This window comes from Sceloporus undulatus, chromosome 5 (genome assembly GCF_019175285.1).
Source record: "Sceloporus undulatus isolate JIND9_A2432 ecotype Alabama chromosome 5, SceUnd_v1.1, whole genome shotgun sequence".
NCBI classification, from domain to species: domain Eukaryota; kingdom Metazoa; phylum Chordata; class Lepidosauria; order Squamata; family Phrynosomatidae; genus Sceloporus; species Sceloporus undulatus.
The window spans coordinates 11944641-11963030 of record NC_056526.1 but is presented as its reverse complement, the minus strand read 5'-3'; the positions used below and the strand labels follow the sequence as shown (position 1 = coordinate 11963030).

The 18390-nt window shown below is 37.1% G+C and overlaps 1 protein-coding gene across 29 annotated transcripts in view; it reads left to right on the top strand.

Moving 5' to 3' along the window:
• Positions 1–18390, top strand: part of C2CD5 (C2 calcium dependent domain containing 5) — a 95311-nt gene that overhangs the window by 18443 nt on the left and 58478 nt on the right. For 8 of the 29 annotated variants that reach the window (XM_042470434.1, XM_042470432.1, XM_042470438.1 and 5 more), the window contains exons 6-11: positions 3178–3376; positions 7358–7509; positions 10777–10968; positions 13507–13592; positions 14734–14766; positions 15894–15947. In XM_042470434.1, the coding sequence (XP_042326368.1) occupies positions 3178–3376; positions 7358–7509; positions 10777–10968; positions 13507–13592; positions 14734–14766; positions 15894–15947 (716 nt within the window). Of the gene's footprint in view, positions 1–3177; positions 3377–3406; positions 5245–6293; positions 6419–7357; positions 7510–10776; positions 10969–13506; positions 13593–14733; positions 14767–15893; positions 15948–18390 lie in introns of those variants that run through there. The other 21 variants (XM_042470449.1, XM_042470450.1, XM_042470453.1 and 18 more) reach the window with 12 other exon arrangements.

Here is an 18390-nt window from a genome sequence, read left to right as displayed (position 1 = left end):
GTGTGAAGAACCAATGTTAACTGTTAATTACTTTTTTCTTACATCTGAAAGCTAAGCCAGCCATTGGATCTATTATTTTATTTATTTATTTGTATCCCGCTCTTTTCCCAGGACTGGGAGTCATTAACTGATGGATCATTAAGTTCTATGTTAGTTTTAGCATTTAGCAAAAATCTATTGAAATACTAAACTTAAGACTTTCTAAAAAGTTTAGAATACTGTAAGTTATATTATTTCTGATGGAACAACTGTTTGTTTTACGCAAATAGCGGGTACTGTTCTTTTCTAATCCTTTGCTACAAGATTTACTGTAGATTACTGCCAGTAGGCAAATGGGCTCATTCCTTCTATCTTTCCTCCTCCTCACCCACCATTTGTTGAATCCGAGGTCTAGAAGAATGTTTTATTTTAATCCTGATCTCTAAATTCTGTTTTGTAGGAATGACACTTGAGATTTGCTGTGGTATCCTAAAGAAATTCTGACTTTTGAAAAACTGTATTAACATTGCCCGCTGAATGATATATATGGCTAGGACTGAGGAGTGATGGGGAGCAGGAATAAAATGAAATGGCACCATTCATGGAAGGCATTTTTGGCAAAACCCTAGCAGACGCGGAAGGCATTTTTGACACACACACACCCCACCAAAAAACTACTTCTTAAAAAAATTACAAAATTCAGGGGCATGATGGAGGGAGTACAGCCCTCCAAGTCCTGGCAATCACCCATCCCTTATTTAAAACAAAAACATGACAGTAGGCAAGTCAATATTGTTTTATTAAAATTAGCATCTGTGTTCCTAATATAGTTTCTTAGAGGTTAACTACTCACCTGAAAAGAATGTCTTAACAGCATATTTAAATAGACAAAGGGTTGGTTCACATATTATAGAATTCCTTTCCAATGGAAGTTAGCTTAACTCCCAGTTGTCTTTCTACTTTCAGACAAAGATCTTTATATTTAGTCTGGCCTTCAGCAACTGACTGCCTGTTACGGTCAGAGATTTTAATGAATGTGCTAGACTTCTTATTATCTCACTGCTTATTTATTCTTAATGTGAAATTTTAAAATGCTAATGGGAGTTTTAATAATATAATTAAGTTAATTTGTATTTTAATATGTATGAAATAGCTGCCCTGTATTGCAACTCTGGAGGAAAGGTGGGATATAAATTATCAAGTCACATTTAGCCATAGTTTTATCAGGGTATTGGGCATGTGTGGAGTTTTTGAACTGCTGATCCTTTTATTCCTTGTGTTGCTAAGAGCTGTTGAGACTTGCAGGGCAACTTCAGGGCATCTTTTGAAGAACCACAGATTCCCTACCACTGGTTTAGAGTGAAATAACATGAGCTGGAATGAGCCAAGACAAAGCAACTTCTGCCCCCCCCCCCCCCCCGGAAGACTTTGGTAGCATTTTATTTCAGTTTACTTGAAACCTGGTTTGTTGCATAGAAATGAAAGGTGTTGGTTTGAGATAAACACTGGCCAGTTGCTGAACAATCCAGTTTGAAGCCAGTTAGTATCTGTGAAATTATGGGTACTCTGAAGTTATTCCCATTTAACCAAGGGTTTGTTCCCATATAACATAAATCTAAAAATGCAACCTGCTTCAATTTTATATCTGTATTTATAGTTTTTTCAGTGCCTTTTTCTGTTCTGGTTCTATACAAATATTTAATACTACTAATTTATTTTATTTCATAAATGGATGGCCCTGAGTTAATTATTTTGGAAATATAGCCGGCCCTTCGCATTCCCAGGGTTAGGGTTACAAGACCCCCCACAAAAGTGGAAAAACACAAATATCTTAAGTCCCCCCCAAACCATATTTAACACAGAGAAACACAAAGTACAGTAGTGTAATTTTCAAGTGTTGAAACAGCACAGCTTTGTCAGTTCTTTCCTGCAGAGGCTTACTTTGAACTGCCTGTGCATATGCGATCCTTGCAAAGCAAGTGGGAGAGGGACATGAAGCCCCGATCAGAGCGGGGGGGTTGGGGGACTGACATTAAAGAGAGGTGCTTTTTTAGAACCCATGAAAAATGTAGACTGCACATATTTGCAGGTTTAGGAAGTTAATACAGCACCAAGAAATACAGTGCATAAATGATAAAGAAGAGCTTGGAAGTATTTGTTATTATTTCCCCATGGAAACTATTAAAGTGTAACCACATTACATTACAGTTGTAACATAACAAGAGATAATGTCACTCCTTTTGCATTGTGATTTTAAATATCACCAGAACTATGTACAATCAGCCCTCTGTATCCACAGATCTTTTATCCACGGATTCAAGTATCTACGATTTGAAAATATTTTAAAAATATATAAATTCCCAAAAAAACAAACCTTGGATTTTGCCATTTGATATAAGGGATACCATTTTACTAAGCCATTGTAATGGGACTGGAGCATCCATGGATTTTGGTATCCACTGGAGTTTCTGGAACCAAACCCCAGCAGATACCAGGGGCTCACTGTATGCTTTGTAACAATACCCTTATTTTAGTAATTTTTAAATAACTAGAAACTGTTGGGTTTTTAAAACTTGCAACTATAGCAGTGACTAGCTTTTTGGGGCCATGGGACTGTAATACCAACTATCTGCTTCAAGAAGTAGCTTTCTAAATTCTAGATTAATGCTGGGGGAGAGGGGGCATCCTATGGTGATCAAATTTGGATGGACAGCCTGTATTATCCCACTGTTCTTGGACTCCAGCTACCATTATTCTCAATCAGCATAGCCACTGAAGAGGGTTGAAGGCACATCAAATCCAACTACATATGAAAGAGGCTGACCACCCATGAAGTAAGCAGGCGAGGGACCAAGGAAGGAGACAGAAATATAATTGAAGTTGAGAGGGAAGATAGAGAAGTGGGAAGTGTTGAGATTTTCCTGGAGACCTTGCAGGATTTTGTCACGGGGCTCACTTGGAACAAAAAGAGAATTATTTTCTTAATGTTAAATATTTATTGTCCTAATCTAAAGATATGTGTTGTCTTGTATTTTTTAATAAAAGAAAATCATATTAAATTAAATAGACAATAATGTTTTTTCAGTGTTATTAGAAAAATAACTTGAAGTAATGTGTGAATTCTCATTTCCTGGATGCGAATGTGTTTTAAGCATTTTAAGCTCATTTCTAGCTAAGTAGTTTGTATTTCTTTTGCAGGGGAACTGCAAAGGAAGATTGGCTTGAAAGTGCTAGAAATGAGAGGGAATGCAGTTGTTGGCTACTTGCAGTGTTTTGATTTGGAGGGAGAATCTGGATTAGTAGTACGAGCCATAGGAACAGCCTGTACCTTGGATAAATTAAGTAACACACCAGCATTTTTACCCGCATGTAATTCCCCATCCAAAGAAATGAAGGAGTAAGTATGAGTCAAATGTCAATTGGAAAGAGTTTCACATGCTTTCTTTCTTTCTTTCTTTTTTACTCATGGTGTTTTTATATTATTTTGTCTCTTTTGATTTTACATATACAAGCCCTTCCTTTTTGGTTGGTAATGTGTCTTGGATTGAGAAACCGGAGAGATTTCAAATGAACTCCATACACCCTTTGACCACATGTTGCAAAAATAAACCTTGGCATGTCTGTACAGTAAAGCTGCATGTAACTGTATTGGCTCATGCCAGTGATGGGATTTCTCTGTTCTACATTGCAGCTCAAGTCTCTCTTTTTTTAATCAGAGAATTTACACCATTAGTATGTTTTTTGTCTTTCAGGATTTTTTGCAAAATCACTTTCTCTCGTAGGACTTCTATTTGTAGTATTTCTAGTCTGAATGTATTGGCTGTATACTTACTTAAGAGTGGGAAATAGTGTAAAATCAGTGTTGTAACATGAAAATAATAATACTGTAGCTGAAGGTGCATGTGGTAAGTTAATGCTGTCAGATTCTTATAGCAGCCTAGTTCTTTTCTCTTATTTAGAACAGAGTTTTGCTCTCCCTTTGATTTGAAATAGTAGGCTATTAGTCAGCGCTCAGTTCAGTGCTAGTTCACAGAGTTCAACATTTTGCAAGACCAAGTGAAACAAAAATAGTAGACTGCTTGTCTGGAAGCACCTTGTTTGGGGAGGTTAAATGACCAGTGGAACTGGAACAAGTTACACTTAACAACCTCATGTAGCCTTTTCTATACAATCCCTAAAAGGAAGGGGACATGTTTTTCTTGTATATGTAATATTGACTTATCCTAGGCCATACTAGCTGCATCCTGGAAGAGACATCCATGTTTTACAGGAACTCCTATTTGAAATATTTTTTTTCTTAAGAATGCATGCAAATATTACAGCACATCCCCTTCAGTAGCAGTATATTATCTCAATATGTTTTGCATTTTTCTGAGTTTTTGATTTCACAAATATACTTCATTCTGTACTTGAGTATGTGTTAAACAACTACAGTACTGGAAATAGTTCTTCTCCCACATTGCTCATATAAACTTTTCATATTAATGTGAAGTTATTACAATTTTACCAGCTTTTGCAGGTAGTCCCTGCTTTGCTCCTATCCTCTTGTTGCATATTGGCTTTGGCACAGAGATATTTGCTTGTGTTAGGCCAGACTTCCCTGTTACATTGAACCAGACATCTCTGGCCTGATGTTGGCTAATAAAGCAAGAAAATAAAACTGAATCACAAGGCAGGATCTTTATACTGCAGTCAGTGAAAGGTGTGCGTGTTGCCCTTTTTCATAATGTTATAAAGCCTGGAATGATTATCTGAACTGAACCATTGTACACTTGGGTTTTAATATTAGTCAAGTTGCTTTTGTAGTGATAAAATAAATGCTTTGGAATTATTGTTTTGAATTAGTTCTGTTAAGTGTTCAAAGTTGTGGCTTATTTGCACTATTGCAATAGGTAATCAAGGCAAACATTTCTATAAATCCTGTATGTTCATAGATGACTTTGGCCATTTTTATTTATTTAGGTGTTCAACTAATCACCTGTCTAGTCTACAAATACTGGTTTACTGGTTTGCCTGAGTAGCTGGTTCATGTTTGCCACAGCAACTTTCCTTATGTGTTGCCTTCAGTACCTTCTGTTATGGGCGGAGGGCTTGGAAAAGAAATGGAGATTTTGTTCACTTGCACAAGGATTGGAGGAAAAATAGATTTGTAAAAAGTAGCCTTTTTCCTTCTCCAATTCTTGCCTTCTTCAAGTCCAAGTGCAAAAAAGAGCTTGGAGAAGGATGTGCATGCAGCTGCTCCAGAGAGCCAGGGACACATCCTTGGTGAGTGAACTTGTGGATGCCTGTGCTTAGGCTAAGACCCACCTTTTAAAAAGAAAAAAAGAATCCATTTGTCTCAAACATCACCCATATTTCTGTGTGAAGTTTCCCCTTCCTCTGTTTATAATCCTCTGATTAAACTAGATCATACAGTTAGCACATTGATTTTACACATCTAATAGCTTGCTAATAGTCTTTGAATGTTTATTATAAATTCATCTTGAAATAAAATGGAAACATTCTCCTCTGGTATAATCTTGCATGCTAAGATTTGTTGTCATTAGAAACAAAATCAGTCCAGTCAAACTACTCACCTTGAATCAGGTTGCAGTTAAGACTACTAGGAGCATATTAATAATTTCTTTCTTCCTATTTCTTCTGTTACCACAGATTCAATTACAATTCTAACAAGTTAATACTTAGCCGCTTTTTAAAAGATTAGATCTTTACTCTTTAGACCAGGGGTGTAAAACATAAATAAGTTGGAGGGCCAATTTTTGCACTGAGTAGATTTCCAGGAGCTGAATCTGTAACTTTTTTAAAAATGTTAATTACATTATGATTTATTGAATGTCAAATTTATCTAAAGTCTTTTTCCTGATGCCCCACACTCACTTGTTGCAGGGCTTTCATTGCCTGATGTTTATTCCAGACATGGGGAAAGTCTATATATACTCTTTTGTCCCATGATGTTCTGCCTTATCTCCTTAATTTAATGAAAATTAACTTGCTGCATCTAAGCACGAGATAATATATGAGCCGTTTCAGCAGTGGATTTTTTGTAAGTCACCACATCAGTCTGACATTTGTGGCTTCTTAATCATCAACGTTGACTGAACTTCATGAACGCTGATGGGGGTAGTTTGGAGGGACCCTAAAAGACCTGATAGGGTCCTTATTTCTTATTTTTGACACCCCTGGTTTAGAGCCTGCTCTTTTGAAAAATTCACCCTCCAGTAACTAGAACACCCTGAAATAATTTTTAAATGTAACTTTGCAATCTCTTGTATGTATTTTTTCTTTCCTTCCACTTTGGCTGCAAATTCTCCCAGGTCTCCGCTGGTTCATCCACCAAGCCATGGATGTCGTTCGACTCACAACAGTCCAATTCACACTGCTACTGGCTCACGGCTTACTCAGAACTTCTCTGTGTCTGTTCCCACTCTCATCTACACTGGTACGAGACTGCACAGGCTCAGAAGCTGGGGAGAGACAGGCCACAGGCACAGTGATCGAGACAGGCAGGCAGGCAGTGTAGGCAGGTACCACAAAGCATTCCTTAGTGGGAATCTTTCTTCTGAAAATAAGTACCCTCGCATTCATCTGATAAAATAGAGACAATAAGATTGGATGATGCATATTTTTAGGATCTGTCTCTCTTTTCTTTGGTGTGTGTGATTTTTCCTTTTACAATATTTGAGATATGTATCTTAGATTTTTCACTTGTCATGATGAGGGAGGGAGGAACAGACATGTTGAGTGGGCTTCAGGCTTAATCATGATGTTTTCATGTTGTGTGCAAGATACCTTCAGCCAAACAGGTAAGAGAGTGCTAAATATGGCACAGGTTCTTGGTTCAATGGTATTGGTATGGTTTTCCTCTTTGCGCTGTTTTTAGCTGTGGCACGCTGCAGATGCTAACGGATAAGGAAACATTTTTTCTTGGGAATGTGTGTGTGTGTGAGATATAAATGTTTATGTCTGTGTGCATATGAGCACACAGATATGTAGTCTGCAATCTTCACTCTGTTTTCTTCCTTTTTTTTTTTTTTTTTTTTTTGGTAATCTAGCTCAAAAAGCATATTGCATTCCTGACCCAAGCCATGGTTTTGATGCATTTTACTTTCTTTGCCTGTTTTTCTTAGGTTGTATGCTTTATGTATTAGCTGTGGTTTTGGTTTTGGTTTTGCTAACAAATGATTATCATCTACCTGCACAATACTGAGTTGGTAAACAATTTTTTACACGTTTTGGCCTCATAATTCAGCATCACACCAGAGGCCATATATTGACCCTGCCCTGTCCCTTCCCCACATGCTGGTGTTGGGATCATGCTGCTATCAGCCCGGTCCTTTGGCATAGGATCACTGAATATGTTTCCACCTTCTTCTGGCAGGATTCCTTTCAATGAAGATCCCAATCCCAATCCTCATTCATCAGGACCCTCCACCCCTCTGAAAAACCAAATCTATTCCTTTTCACCTTCCAAGTCCTACAGTCGACAGTCCTCTTCTTCTGACACAGATTTGAGTTTGACACCCAAAACTGGTAAGGTGCTTCCACCCACATTATTTTATGTTGTTTATTTGCTTTGTTTAATTTGTGTTGTTCCTATTTTAGTTTTTTATTCACCCCGTTCTCTGTCCCCCCCCCATGTAAGTTATCCTAATAACCTGAAAGTAGGGTTATATAAAATTTCTATTTTCATAAATATGTGGATTTCTTATTGAATTGTATAGTGTATTGACAGCTTCCCCAGGCTGACACATAGCACATCATAATACAGTAACAGAATCACAAGGAATTATCTTTTAATTTCCTCCACATCATATTGCAAATTATGGAGATAAAAAGTCACCATAATATGTTGGGGAGACAGTTCAATGTGCCTAACACTGTGCAAATTTATAAGACTAACTTTCTAATTTAGAAATGTTTCTCTGTGTCTTCACATCTTTCTAATTATTCTTCTGTTTACAAACTATAAACTTTCAGAAATACGGCCTGCTGGCTTCCCACTGAGCTGATTTCAAGCTATGCATAATTAACATTAATACTTCTTGCTTTAAATTAGTATTTAATCCCCATTACAAATTTCTTTTTTCATTTTGACCATATCTTTCATTGTTGATTTTCATAATTTTGTTTTGTGTTTTATTTTTGTTCTATAGTATGTCTGCATGCCATATTGGAATCTCAGATGATCTCATCCTTTAATGTTGATGTTTTACCCTGCTTCCTAATTGGGCCAGATTCCCTTGGTGCTCATGGGGGACTTGGAGAAGGGATGTGAAATACCAAACAGAGATTGGATCTTAAGTAGGTCTTGCCTTCGTTATCTTCTAGGCAAGACCTGGGTGAATTAAATGCCCCTGATGGAAGGCCCATATTGTTCCACTTTGAATGCAAGGATAAATATCCCAGCTATCTGGTAGGATTTTGAAGAATGGAATCCAGAAACTGCTGCAGTTTAGTTCCTGGAATGATTTCTTAATCATTGTTTAGAAAGGGGTACAGAGGTCCTTCTCTCTTCTAATAGCACTGCAGCAGGGACATAGCTAGGATTTTAGGAAGGGGGGGGGGGTCCCGACTAAGTGCCATCATTATAATGGGGCTTGAGTGAGGCAGCGCAGCAGCACACACCATTCATTTTTCTAGTGGAAGGGGGGGGGTCCGGACCTCAAGGAAAACCCTCCCCCCCGGCTACGTCCCTGACTGCAGGACTGTTACTCCAACCTACAGGTCCTTACCAATGGTAGCAGGTGGTATATGTATAATTCAGTGTTAGGATCTCTGCAGGCTTACCTGTGGCAGTTAGTTGGTGTTTGTGGGACAGGATGGAGAAAGTCATGTTTGAAAAGGAGTCCAAATCCAGAACGTTTCAGAAACACTGCCTTAACTATATGGCTGTGCCCTGTCAGTTTTCATGTAATTTAGATTTGCTGTTTTGATCTTTAGAACTTTTTTTGCAAGGTGGTGCTTGGTTTTCCTTTTTGGAAAAAAAATTAAGTTAGATTCTAAGCTGTGACCAAGTAATATTTTTAACCTGTTTAACTGCCCTCTTGTGTTTGTGTTTTTAAATAGTTTATGTAGTATAGTTAGTAATTAATTAGGATGTGTTTCTCAGCTTTCTACCAGTTTATTTCGTATAAGTACTGCTTCTTTAAAAGAGAGAAGTTAAAGGCTACATTCATTTTTGCAGAAAAAATGTTTGCTGTTAATGCTTGTTCATCTTGATTGATAATGTGAGAGATACTTTTAACATACAGTTTTTATTACAGATAAAATATTTTTCTTAGCTGTTGAATTTCATCAATTTAGACAGAAGGATTTGACCAAGCAATATTTATACTAATTTTCCTGTGGGTCTTATATCTCTATGTATGTTTACATTTATATAATAAGCACATTTGGTTGTTGTGTGAGCCTTGTGCCTCTGCTTGTACCTGTTTTACTCCTTTTTACAAGTGTGCATGCAGACAGTCATAAAGTCTTCTCCTTGCTATAGATTACATTTTATCCAAAATGGGAAAGTGTCTGTCTGTCTAATAAAAGGGGACAAGGACCTAAACCATACAGCTGTACTCATGCACTCACTTGTAATGCTTAAATCTCATTGACCTTAAGGGGACTGACACATAGTAATGGCATAATTTACTTCTTCAGGGTGACGGCAATCCATATTTTCTCCTTATTTGCTCTTTCCATGTGTGTCTTACCTGAGCATCATTAATCAATCTATGGCATTCCAAAAGTTCCCTGATGCTTTACATAGACTGCCTCAGGTAGGAAGAAATGGCAAGCCCCATTTGAAAAACACAGATCTATCTGCTTGCGTTTTGTTGGATCCATTCTTCCCTGAGTTCAAGGGGCTTTTGATACATTTTACATGACGAGATCTTTACTTCATGCTGTATGACAGACCTAAGGAGAATTGTAAAGAAAGTTCTCAAACTGTTGTTTAAAGAAAGGTAGAGGGTGAAAAAGGCAAGCATATGCCTAATGAGTCTTCAAATCTGTGTCTTTATTAAACAAAGCATAGCAGTGGGAGCAGACAATGCATTGTCTTTCTAAATGTAACTCTGATGTCTGTGAGCTTAAAAATGGAAAGATTTACTGTCAACAAAATATGTTTTAGTGATTTGACTCTTCATCTGAAATCTTCAAAGCATGCTGCTGATACAATCTCAGAGTCTTTAGGTGTGAGTGGTATTCGGTAAACTAACAGAATAATATAATTCATAAAATGTTTACTACCTCTTTTTTTTAAGCTAACACCTAATTCCCTAATATATATGTGGAGGAAATTGAGAAGATGTGACTCCTTTATATATATTAAAAAGTTTAAAAGACATTTAATATAAACTTTGCCCTCCTCTTTAATGTTTAACACTCTAAAAATAACTTGCTTTACAGTTAATATGCAGAAGATTCAAAGTCTTCCTGAAAGGAACTGATTGTGTATTTAGAAATATGGGAAATAGTTCTTAGTCATTTGCAAATACATTCAGTTTTGAACAGTATTTACAATTTGGAATAAAACCTAAAGTGCACTGAAACTTTTACTACTTTTAAATAAAGGGAAACAGTATATTAAAATATTAATTCAGATATTTTTTCATTCACTTTGTAATACTGTGTTTGTCACCTCATTTATTGTATGTCAGTAAATAAGTCATTCATGTGCTGCTAGACTGTTGATTCATTTTTACAAGGTTTAGTTTTCCTTGATTTGTTTTGCTTTTTCTCCTTCTGATTTCATTTTTCCCCACTTTCTGAAATCTACCGTCTCTTCTCTACTGCTTCCCTCCACAGCATTTTCCCCGCAGGGACCTAGGATTTTCCTGTTTCCCAGTTCCCCATCTCTGTCTTGTGATTCCCCACAACTTAAACAGCCCTGTCTCCTTCTCTCTGGGCCTAGCCCTAACCCTCTTCACTCTAGCCATGTCAACCCAGTTCTGAGGAAAAGTGTTTCTTTCACTGAAGAGTTGCTTCTGGCTGTTTCTGGTAGGACCAATCTTGTCGCCTTGCTATTTTGTTTTTTGTTTTTTTGAGTAGACTCTGCTGCTTTGTGGTGGCACTGAGCACAGTCTTAAAGCTTCTCATAATTTCTCTGCAAATCCCCCTTTTTAAATTCTGCAAACTGCTGGCTACATGACTATTACAGAATTCTCTAATGGGTTTTTTCTTGTTACCTTGATTTTTCCGTTAAAGTTACATAACCATTTCAAAGAAACTCTTACTTTTTTCATTACAGATTTTTGTCCTTTCTTTCATAAAAAAATTCAAAAATGTTAGTAAGGCCTGGTTTTTCATCCTTAGGTGGTGAAATAATAATAATAATAATAATAATAATAATAATAATAATAATAATAATTCATTTCCTGCTATTGTAAATGTTCCTCTGTTTCAGTTGGAACAAACACTCCTCCTTCCTCTCCAGGTCATTTGTATTACTCTGTTAACCATCATGTGGCCATCAGCCATATTTGTGTTCAATATCTGACGTTTTATATACCATTTTGAAAATTTGCAATATGCACGCTTGTTTTGCCTTTCCGTTCACTAGGTTACTTTGCTAAATGCAAACATTTTGCTGTTTGTTTTCTGTTAGTGTTTTGATTGTTCTCCTTTCAGGAGAAACACATTTCATCTCCACAAACAGTTGTCATTCCATTTTTGTCTCTATTCTTAGTATTGTATAGTCCCTTGTATGATAGCCTTAATTGCAAAAAGTTGAGTTATATTGATTTAATGATACAAAATGGGACTATATAGATGCTAATATGTGTTTCCTTATCCAAAAACAGCTAAAAATATTTTCTTAAGTAAGATTTTTCATCATTATCCAAGGATTTGGCCATTTAAGTATAGGTGAGAGTGACCAGTGACAGGTAAACTGGATTGAATTGCTTATAAATATCCATTTGTGTAGTTTGTGTTTGAACTTTCAAGTGTTTACAGAAATTCAGAACATAAGATATTTGTACAAGAGCACCATCTGAGTGGGTGGGATATACCTTTATATTAGAGAAGATGTTAAAATCATGAGTTTCTTGTACAGTTCTGATTTTAATCTGTTTAATCTTTCCTTGGTATAGGATGATTATTTTATTGTCATCAGTATGTAAATTGTTAGCGGTATAGCTGTCCATGTGCATTTGATATATTTATTGTGCTATTGATGACCTATCTAATTAAGCATGTTTGTGCTTCTTTGAAAATTCCACTTAGGACAAGGAGACATGCCCAGAAACACTTTCTTGTGATTGAATCCTGTGTGAGAGAACACAAATTCCTTAGACTCATTCAGATTTTTACATAAAACTGATGTTTGCTGGAATAAGGGAGATTATACTGGAATGAAATTGTCCATAAATAATGCATATCTCATAAAAATTGACCCCAAAATGTAGTTTGACTTATACATAGGTCAATATGGTAAGTGCTCCTGAGCCTCTTCCCAGCCAAGCTGCCTCCGGGGACAGCTCAGCTGGGGAGAAACTGGGAAGGGTGATGGATCGCCCCCGAAGCCTCTCCCCAACTGAGCTGCCTCCATGGGGACAGCCCAGCTGGGGAGAAGTTGGGAAGGGTGATACAGTACTAGTGTTTTGGATAGTAGTCAGAAGGGATTTATGAAGCTATTTGTACTGGTTGTGTCAGTGAATATTAAACCACAGTGTGAACAAGTTGCATGCCTGTATGCGGCCAATCTCTGTTTGCACCTGGTTTACTCCCCTCACACATGGGGCTATATGAAGCAGCCAGGAATATCCTGACATCTCAATCCAAGACTGTGATTTTTTCACCCAAACTATATCCAAGATCTGAAGTGCAATCGCAAACCCTGCTTAAAGATGATATATAATCCTGTGTTATTTCAGTTCAATAAACCATATGTAGACAACTGGAAATGCTGACTTGTTGGTTCATTTAGTCCAATAGTATAAAAACACAGTTTCAATGGCTGACCAGGATTTCAGGCAAGAGAGTCTTTCTCTTTCCTATCTGGAAATGCCAGGTAATGAATCTGAGCTCTTTTGCATTCGACACAGTTGCTTTGTCACTGAGCTATAGCTATAGTTTTTCTTGATTAGCTTAGGTCATAGATGGGGAAAATGTGGCCCTCCATATGTTGTTAGACTGCAGCTCCCTTCAGCCAATGAGAAATGCTGGGAGTTGCAGTCCAACAACACCTGGAGGGCTACACTTCACTTGTAAACACTTAGGTGGAATGCCCCCAAATTCTGAGAGCCCTTTCTACAGTGTCAGATAAATACAAAGGTATATTAGGTCACCTGCAACTATAAAAAAGGCGGAAGCATCATATCTTTCTCCTAGCAAATGTGACTTTTTTTAAAAACAAAGGTAACCTCTTGATGATTTTGGCTTTCCAGCTCTTGTAAATTTAAGCTTTCATAATTCCCACTGCATTTGTGAGTAGTCACATCATGTATTGTGATGTTTTGTTTTGTTTAAAAATCAGTAAAATATATATTTTCTTTGATTTGAACTGGCTATTAATTATGTGCTGCTGTCCTTTAGGAATGGGCAGTGGGAGTGCTGGAAAAGAAGGGGGACCATTAAAAGCTCTGTTAAGACAACAGACTCAATCAGCTCTGGAGCAAAGGGTGAGAAAAACATAATCATATTTTATATTTCATGTCTTAACAATGCAATGCATTCACATATTCACTCAGAAATCCCATTGTGATAAATAGGACTTATTCCCAAATAAATTGGTGTAGGATTAATAACTAAACTAGTCACTATAAATTTCTTTTATCATCTGCTTAAAGTTTCCTTTTTCATTAAACTCTTATCTCCCTCCTTTAATCTTGAACTATAAGCAATGTAATGTTTGTTCAAATGGATGAATTAAATACATATCCAGATCAAGGACATTCTGGAACATAGAGACCTCAGTCATGAATGTATACAATATAGGTGTTTTCTTTCTTTCTTTCTTTCTTGTACATATCTTCTTTTTATATCTGTTTCTCAGAATTTGTTGAACTCTGTTTAATATCCCTTTTTGTTTTATCGATTCTAGCAAACCTTAAAATTAGCCAAGCAGAATTTGAAAACCTAGTCTGCAACAAAATGAATTGAGGAGGTATATCAAAACAGAGAAAGCTGTGCTTATGCACTTTGTGATGACTGAAGGCCAAAATATATGGCCCTTTTGCGCTGCCCAGAAGTTGACTTCAGGTTCTCCAGCTGTGCAGATGTGAGGCGGCTTTTGGGTGCTCAGGCAGCGCAGTGTTTATACTGGAGCGCATTAAAGCCAGCTTCCGGCTGCAGTGGGGCAGGAAAAGACAGCTTTTTGCTGGCTGAAAAGGAGCAGCTCTTTGTCACTCCTTTTTTGACAAGTTTCAAGGCGGATTGGGCCCGTGGTGTGCAGTTGCTGCAGCCTTGATCCAATTTGAGAAGGGGCAGCTCCAAGCCGCCACTTCAGGGACGTCTATTTCAGCCCTGTATTACATTTTGATCTTGTACCATTGATCAGATATGAATTTGAACTATAATGTCATTCTGGCTATGGGGTCTGAAACCAAACTGGGAACCTGAACCTCACTGAAACCTGTGAATTTCAGGTTTCTTCACTTTGAAGCCAATTTTTATATTCTTTTAGAGGATTGTATCAGTTATATGCTTGAAGCTGTATATGCACACACCATTAAAATGTGGATTAATTCTAAAATGAAAGCAACATTAAAATTGTATAAGTGGATGATTCTCTTTTCATTTCTTGTGTTATCCATTGCTAAGGGAGGATCGCCTCATAGGTTCTGTAGAAGGCGGGTATGTTCCAAATCATTGTGTGACATTTCTTTTAAGCCCTCTCTTTTTGTGTTAATTTTATTTTCCTAGCTTGGAGTTGTGGTATTATTTTATTTATTTATTTTAGGAATTTGGGGTTGTTTGTTTTGATAACACACTTTCTCCCAGATTCCTTTTAGAACCCTCCATATGCAAAATCAAAAATATTTCTCCTAAGATCATCTAGCAAATCCAAATCCTCCTGCTTAACCATTAGGCTGCATGACTGTACATTCCATTTAACTTTTACATTTCATTTTAAATAGTTATTCATAGCTTTTATTTTGTATTGTTTAGTTTGGCAATAAACTAACACAGGAAAAGTATTTATTTTCTATCCCTGTCCTGGTAATTTAGATGTTTTGTGGGTATTAATTTTTTTTTTGCATCTCTTGATTATACTTTTAAAATATAATTTATTTTGAAAGTTTTCCTCTTATGAGCGTTTCATAGTTAATATAGTAATTTAACTTCACGAATAGTCACTAGAACATGAGAAGCCATTAAGAAGACTAGTCTTAAACATGCTTCTTTAATACTGTGACTTCACACTTAATAATGAGTGTATAATTTATTGCAATAGCATGTTTGGATCTATGTCATAATTTGAAATATATAATTTAATGTTACATCTGTTTCTATGTGCCCCTGTCAAATCAAACCCTTAGTAAGTCATGTATCATGCAACACACCAATTGCTGTGGCTTGATTGCCTCTGTTGAATGCTATAGATTATCCAGGTGAAATGTTCTTTTCTACCTGCAATCCTATGTCAATTCTGGGGGCTCATGGTATGAATAAGTAATGCAGGTAGGACCACAGTTTAAAAATAATACTTAGGACCTTTTCTGATGTAACTGACTAGTAGGCATTTGTTGTAGGCATGTAGAGAATGGCTTGCAATTCAAAGAGCAGCAATTGTGACCAGAATCAAAGGTTTATCTGATACAAAACTCTGTCTCCTAAAGTGACCTCCCAGGTCCTCCCAGGAAGCTCCTATATGGGGCAAGATATAATCAAAATTACCTAGTAGTTAATTTGGATGTTTTGTTGTGGTTACACAACTTCTTTTCTTCTTTTTTTGAAATTCTAATTTGTTGATGTGGTAGGACAAGGAGCTGGAGAAAATGGGTAGAGCTGAATTATTAAAGCAGAAGCACGAGGTAATTTGTTGCAGATGTTTCTTGCGCAAATGCTTTTTGCAGTCTTGTATTTTTTAATTATAGAGTCATGGAAGATAGACCAGTCAGTGACAGCTAGCTATAGATACTCCACAGTTAGAGGCCATATATATTTGAGTACGAAATTGAAATAAAGTTGAAATCCAGAGTCTCCAGGCATAAAGCTATGCAGCTTATTCAGCAGTTGGGATTCACAGAAAATATATCATTAACTGTTACATGGCAAATGCAAATTTCAAGTTGTTCTGCACATCAACCTAATTCATGTAGGACACTTGATATGTCAGTTTCATACACTTTCCTCTCTTTCACTAGTAATGGCCACAAGGATTAGTTTCAATATAATTGAACATGCTGTCCAGAACCTAAACTGAGGTTAATTTTAACTATGGTTAGTGAAAACAAACCTCCTTCATAAACTATAGTTTGAAGTTGGATTGTTTATTATAGTTTATATATAGACTATACTTTATATTAGCCACAGTTGAATGGCAGTGAAAACCTTTGAATATCTCTTTGCAACTTTTTGGGGGAATAGGGGTACTGAGGTTCTCTGTAGTTTGTCCTCATAATATGAATCCTGGTTTAGCACAGAAGTGGAGAACTTTTTTGTTTTTGGCCTAAATGCCATTTTACTGCTGATATACATCCCTGACAACATTGTTCAGGCTGTGTTTGCTCTCTTACACATACATGTGTACATGCACACTCATTTCTGTCCCTTGTCCATTGCAATCAAACTTTTTAAAAGGCTCAGTTGTTGTCAAGAAAAGAGTCAATTTTTGGATGGGGGTGTGGGTTGGGATTCCCTCCTCAGCTTCCACACTGAAATTATGGTTTTGAAAGCCTCCTTTAATACCATTGGAGACTTTTTAGAAACTTCATTGCTGCTTGGAAGCAAGTAGGGAAAATCCCTTATCTGTGATGAGGGCAGTAGGGAACTGATAACCCAAATGGGAACCTCTTGCAGGCCATGGGCCTTTCATCTCTGGTTTATAGTTGTGTATGAGTTCTGCCAATTGATTATTCAACAAGTAAAAAGAAATATAAATGGCTCATAGTACTGTAATCTTAGAAAACAAGAATTGATTTATTTTACTTGCCTTCTAGTTTCTAATCTCTTACTCCTTTCCCCATATTGTTTGCAAATTGCCTAATTTTGAGGGACAGATACTTAGGGACAGAGCAAAACAAACAAACAAAAAACCACAAAACAAACATACCCATATGCAAGACAAATATTATCAAAAGCTGAGAATTAATATTTCTTTGGGTGCTTTGGGAGGTTTTTTAAAGGTTGTGCTTGGCTTGTTAGTGGCTCTTCCCTCCCCCCTGTCCTCCTGCTTTTATTATCTGACAATGAATTTTGATGCTATGTAACTGAACCTATACATTATCCAGAATGTGAACCTTATGTTATGTGATTACAGGCACTTGACACTCTTCACAGAAAGATATGATATTGATTTATGTTTTGTCTCCCTTCTGCACTCAACAGTCATAAGAGCATTGTGAAATATATCACTGTTGCATGACTTCCGTTTATTTATTTTTTGCATTGGTGCTATAGAACTGACAGATGGAAACCCCATCTCCTTTCCCCCCATAAATATGCTATGCATTATTGTACACAGATTTACATTCTGACAAAAAGAAGCAGCAGCCCATTTGGAGCATTCCTTGTTTGATAGCATAAGCATAATCTTTCAAAACAGATACAGTAAAATGCCTTTTATTTAAATTCTTTAATTGTCTCAGTTCTGTTTTAACCCACGAGTAGAGAGCCAATTTGGAGGAATGTGGTGGCTTAGTGGTTAAGACGCCAATTCTGATGATCAGTAGATCAGAAGGTTGGCAGTTCAAGGTCCGAGTGCTGCATGATGGGTGTGAGCTCCGGTTACTATGATTCTAAGTAGATAAATAGGTACCACCCAAGTGGGAAGGTAACAGTGTTCAGTGCAGTCATGACCACCAGAGCAGTTCTCAGACAACGCTGGCTGTTCAACTTAGAAACAGAGATGAGCACCGCCCCCTACATTCAGTTACTAGACATTCATGTCAAGGGACTACCTTTATCTTTAGAGAGCCAATGTAGTATAGTGGTTTAATCATTGGACTATGACTCTGGAGACCAAGGTTTGATTGCCTGCTTAGCCATGAAACCCACTGGGTGACCTTGGGCAAGTCATACTCTTTCAGCCTCCTCTGAACAAATCTTGCCAAGAAAAACCCCATGATAGTTTTGCCTTAGGGTCACCTTAAGTCAGAAACAACTTGAAGGCAGACCATCTTTATTTCTTTCCACTGGCCCTTGGTAAAATTCTGGGTTTCCCCCTTTCTCTCTGCATCTATTTGAACATTGTTCCATGCTTTCTGAAAGGATGCTGCTGCACCTATTCTTGAACATCATATTCAGGCCTAAGTC